Source organism: Triticum dicoccoides, chromosome 3B (assembly GCF_002162155.2).
Source record: "Triticum dicoccoides isolate Atlit2015 ecotype Zavitan chromosome 3B, WEW_v2.0, whole genome shotgun sequence".
Taxonomy (NCBI): Eukaryota; Viridiplantae; Streptophyta; class Magnoliopsida; order Poales; family Poaceae; genus Triticum; species Triticum dicoccoides.
The window spans coordinates 682,567,987-682,572,756 of NC_041385.1; the positions used below are offsets into that span (position 1 = coordinate 682,567,987).

General features: G+C 44.0%; 1 protein-coding gene across 1 annotated transcript in view; it reads right to left on the reverse strand.

The window, feature by feature from the left end:
- Positions 1-2,672: 2,672 nt before the first annotated feature.
- LOC119277831 (protein NRT1/ PTR FAMILY 8.1-like) overlaps positions 2,673-4,770 on the reverse strand; it is a 6,596-nt gene continuing 4,498 nt past the window's right edge. Inside the window, exon 3 of the mRNA XM_037559153.1 lies at positions 2,673-3,650. Within this exon, the coding sequence (XP_037415050.1) occupies positions 2,822-3,650 (829 nt within the window). The 3' untranslated portion in view covers positions 2,673-2,821. The remainder of the gene's footprint in view (positions 3,651-4,770) is intronic.

Here is a 4,770-nt window from a genome sequence, read left to right on the forward strand (position 1 = left end):
TAGCAATTCGATGCAATATTTCCCTTTTGGCACTTAAACTTATTGAGGCCATTTCAGTGCACCATTTACTTGTACCCCCTCTTGTATGTTTGCTGGGTCTATCGATCTTACATTTTTTTTCTCCTTATTTGTTATTCTCACTTTTATTCCTCTCGGTCAACTGATTAAATTTTGAGGTATATTAAATCGCCAATGGTTAAAAGAAAGTTGGTCAATGCATGTAAATGTTTCTAATCATTTAGTGCCCATGCATGCATGACTGCGATTTTTGACGATACAAGCGCACTAATTGGGTAGTTATGAAAACTGCGAAATTTGCTCAACCAATTGTGATCTATCTTGGTTGCTGAGATTTTTTCTGGATAGGCCTAACAAACCAGAAAGGAGGAAGCAGTACCAAAATCATATCCTTCACTTACTTGATCTAGGACTTGGATTTAAGAAGATCCGACAATCATGTGTCTCAAGGGATTTTATTGTAATTCTTAGTTTAAAAATCCAACTTGAATCTCCAGGTTTTTTTAAAGCACATGCATTTATTGTAAAATTAAGAATTACAATCAACTCCCTCAGAAACAGCTTCTCGACTGTAATATTTTTTGGAAGACAAAATTCTTCCAAGGCTTCAATAAAGAATCCACAATTGGATCAGAGCGTTGACCACTCAAACACTTGCATAGACTTGATTACTGATAGAGCTCGAGAGAACCCCTCGAATCACTAACCTATAAAGATTGAAAGTCGTCGGAGATGAACATACTTGGGCTAGGGATAATCCCCTAGAAGTGCATGTTGTCGACACAAGAACTTTGTCATATTGCTGAAGAAAGATTCTAATTCACAAAAAATCAAACAAAAAGGCATCAAGACATATTGTTGAAAACTCAACAAATCCAAAAGATCGATTCTACGAGGACACAAACATAAATTCCACACAATAGCAGTTGCACCAACACATACAGGGAGAACGTAGCTCTGCCTCCTTACGTAGCCTTGCCCAGTAGAGCATCGTCGCGCCAGGGGAAGAAACATATGACCGCATGTAGACTGTCGTTGAGACCACACAAATCATCACCAAAAGACTTAAAACTGACGTAACGAGCCTAGCAATTCACTGGTAATAAAGAGGTTCTCGAACCGAGACCCCCAAGACGTCCACATATGTTCGGGCTGTCTGCAAACACCCAAACCCATCCCATATGTAGGGAGAAAATGGGGATATCCAGACAGCCCGTCATGTCGGACCCAGCCCACCCCGACCACTTTCTCTCTTTTGTTTTTCTTTATCTTCTCTCTATTTCCATCCCCACCAACCATATATGCATTTTCCAGACAATTTAGGGATAAACGGGGGTAAACTTTGTGTGCGTGGACAAATGAGGTTTTCGCGGCATGTCCGTGGGCACAACCTTGAGGTAGACAGACATATTGGGGGTCAAAATGGCCAATCAAAGTAAACATGCTCTAAAAACTGCTACAAACGAAATAAGAGAAACATTTTCTCTTCCGTCTCAGCTTTTTCACATATATAAGCATCTGCCGAGATGAACCAACAGCATGATGTGCCGTTTTGTGACAGAAGAAGTGAAGGTTGCTAACCATGTATGGCATGTGGTAAAAAGATGCCATCTTTTTTCTCTCTTTTTCGAGCGAAATACCATCGGACTTTATTAATCACTGATTGATGTGTTTACATAGCTTGAAGGCTTCAGAAAGCCAAACACGGCGACCTGACCCAAGAGCAAGCGAATTCCTGGCAGTATTATGGGCATCTCATGACAGTTTTCATGTCAATGATCTCTCTAATAATCATAGCAGTCCTCCCATCTTTTTTCTTTTCAAAAATATAATACAGCTCCTATCTTAATTTTAGAAGAATACAGATCCTATCTGTATGCTTTTTTAGGGGTATATTATTTTTTTTGAGAAATTTTAGGGGTATATATGTTTATGTTCAACTGATCTGTTTGCAGCCCGCGTGGTGCGTCCAGTGCAGGCCGGGTGTGTTTGTCCATCGTTTAGACCACCAGGGCCTACCCAGCCCATCGATTACTGCAAGCGAGGTGGACCGGCCCAGTTTGGTTGTACGGGTTGTGGTTTGTTCGCTGCAGTTTTTTTCTTTTCATTTCTGTTTGCTTTTTTTTGTTTTCCTTTCCGGTTCTTTATATGGTTTTTTTAGATTTTCTTGCTTTGTTATGTTTTTTTTGCTATTTTTATTTTTAAATACACGCTGAACAATTTTTTAATACACAGTGAACAATTCCTTAATATATGATGACCTTTTTTCGAATACACATTAAATACTTTTGTAATATATGATGAAAATTTTCATAAAACGCACCCAAAAAAAATTGAATATACTTTGAACATTTTTTAATACACACTGAATATTTTTTCATATATATTGAACTGTTTTAATATACAATGAACATAGTTTTCAGTACACACTGAATATTTTTAAACTCGCACTGATTTTTAAAAAGGGTTTAAAACATCAAGATTCGCAAAAAAAATCAGAGAAAAACCGATTAAAAGATTAATAAAGAGTAAAAAGCATGCTCGCGCCAGAGTTGGCCGGCCAGTTTCCCTTGCTTTTAGGCATTACTGCCGCGCCTACCCGACTCCTGCGGGCGTCCAACAGGAGTCGGTGCTGAAACCTGAATTTTCCAGACTGCTGACGAACTTTTTCTAGATCAACGATTCTGAATCTTCTATGAGCAGAGTTCCTTCAAGATTTGCCGCAACACAGGTAGCTTTCCCAATTACACGTTTATTGCATCAAAGAAGTACCCTAGCACATACGGCACAGTGATCGCCAGGTTTAGTCAGCGGTCTTCTTGTAGGTATACCACCGTGCGACGAGCAGGTACGCACCGAAGTTGCCGGTGCAGAGCATGGCGAGCAGCCAGAAGAAGTAGTCAAGGTGTCCGTCGTTGATGTCGTCGGGGATCCACCCGGGCCGCCCGCCCCTCGTCGTCACGCGCACCACGACGGCCACGAGCGCCGAGCTCGCGTAGTTGCCCAGCGCAAACGCCGCGCTGGAGAGCCCCGAGCAGACGCTCCGCATGGCGTCTGGCGCCTGGTCATAGAAGAACTCCATCTGCCCGATAAACGTGAACACTTCCGCCGCGCCTACCACCACGTACTGCGGCACCTGCCAGAATATCGACATCGGCACGTACTCTGCGCCGTCCGCGCCGGTGTAGGTGCCGTGAAGCGCGACGACGCGCCGTCGTGCGACTTCGAGTGTGCCGGCGGCGAGCATGGCGAGCGTGAGGATGACGAAGCCCACGCCCATGCGCACCAGCTGCGTGAACCCGCGGCGGTGGCCCGTGAGGCGGCGCACGAGCGGGACGACGGCGCGATCGTAGAGCGGCACCCAGAGCATGACGCTGAGTGTGTCGAAGACGGTGAGCACGGCGGCGGGCACACGAAAACGGCCGGCGCGCGGGTCCAGCGTGTCCCCTTGAAGGATGAAGGTGGTGGTGATCTGCGTGTAGGCGGCCGCAAAGATGATGCCGCACGCCCACACCGGCAGCAGCCGCAACACACACTTGGTCTCCTCCACCTGAGTCACCGTGCACAGCCACCACGGGCTCGCCGGCCGCACCCTGTCGCCCGCCGTCTCCACCGCCGCCTTGTCCAAGAACCTGAATAATGGATAACAACCGACCAGTGCAACCGATTAAATTTTTTATTAGCTGGCATGTAGCATTGTAAAATTCCGCTCGCCGCTTCGATCGTGTAATACTTTTTTTTATCAGTTTTGCTAAAGCATATCTAGATGTGTTATTGCTCACGGCATGCATTCAATTTTTTTTTCCAGTTTGATTCAGTTCGGTTTATAAATTTTTATACTTTGGTTTATACGGGGAGACATACGGTTTTGGTAATAACCATTTACTTTCGGTTTGGTTCAGTAATAATCAAATTAACCAAAGTTGACGTGGATTTTTGAGTCAACTCATAACTTTTTCACGTGTAAATAGATCATGCATATCATAATGAGTAGAAAAAATTTAAAAAAGGATAAAGAAGGAACAATGGATCGCGTAAATCGAAGCACTAAATGGGCTAGAAAGTATTGTACTATAGCAGCCCATTACGCTTTTGAACCCAAAAAACCTCAATTTTTGGTTAACCTAATGGTTTTCCATTGCTAACCAAAAAACCGGAATGCAAATGGTTTTCATAATTTAAAACTGCAACTGAAACTGAAACCAAAACCTAAAAAAACTGACATGTTGGTTCGGTTTGGCTTTTTTGGTTTTGTTTTGGTTTTCGGTTGGGTTTTGCACACCCTGAGCTATTGCACATCTAATTCCTACTCCCTCCATTCTAATGAATAAGGCATGCACGCATCTCAAAAATCATCTTTAACCATAAATTAGACCAGGCAAATATGATGTATTGGTTTTAAAAATTATATATCAATTCATATTGAAAAGAAGTTTCCAATGGTCAAAGTTGGATTTTGGAAAGTATGCACGCCTTATTCATATGAGCAACTCTAAGAGCAACTCTAATGGTATCCGAGCCCACCAAGGTTCTAAGAGCAACTCTAGCAGACCGCGCAAAAAGCCCCGACCCGCAAAATAACCGCCAAAATGCGGGTCGGCGCGGAAAATCCCGCTCGAACAAACCCGGCAAACGCGGCCGGCCCGCAAATTTTTTTGAGGCGCGCGGCAAAAACAATACGCGGGTCCCCCGGCCCGTCGGTGCCCTGCATATAGCGAGAGCGGTTGGTGGGGAGGACATTTCAGTCCGTGC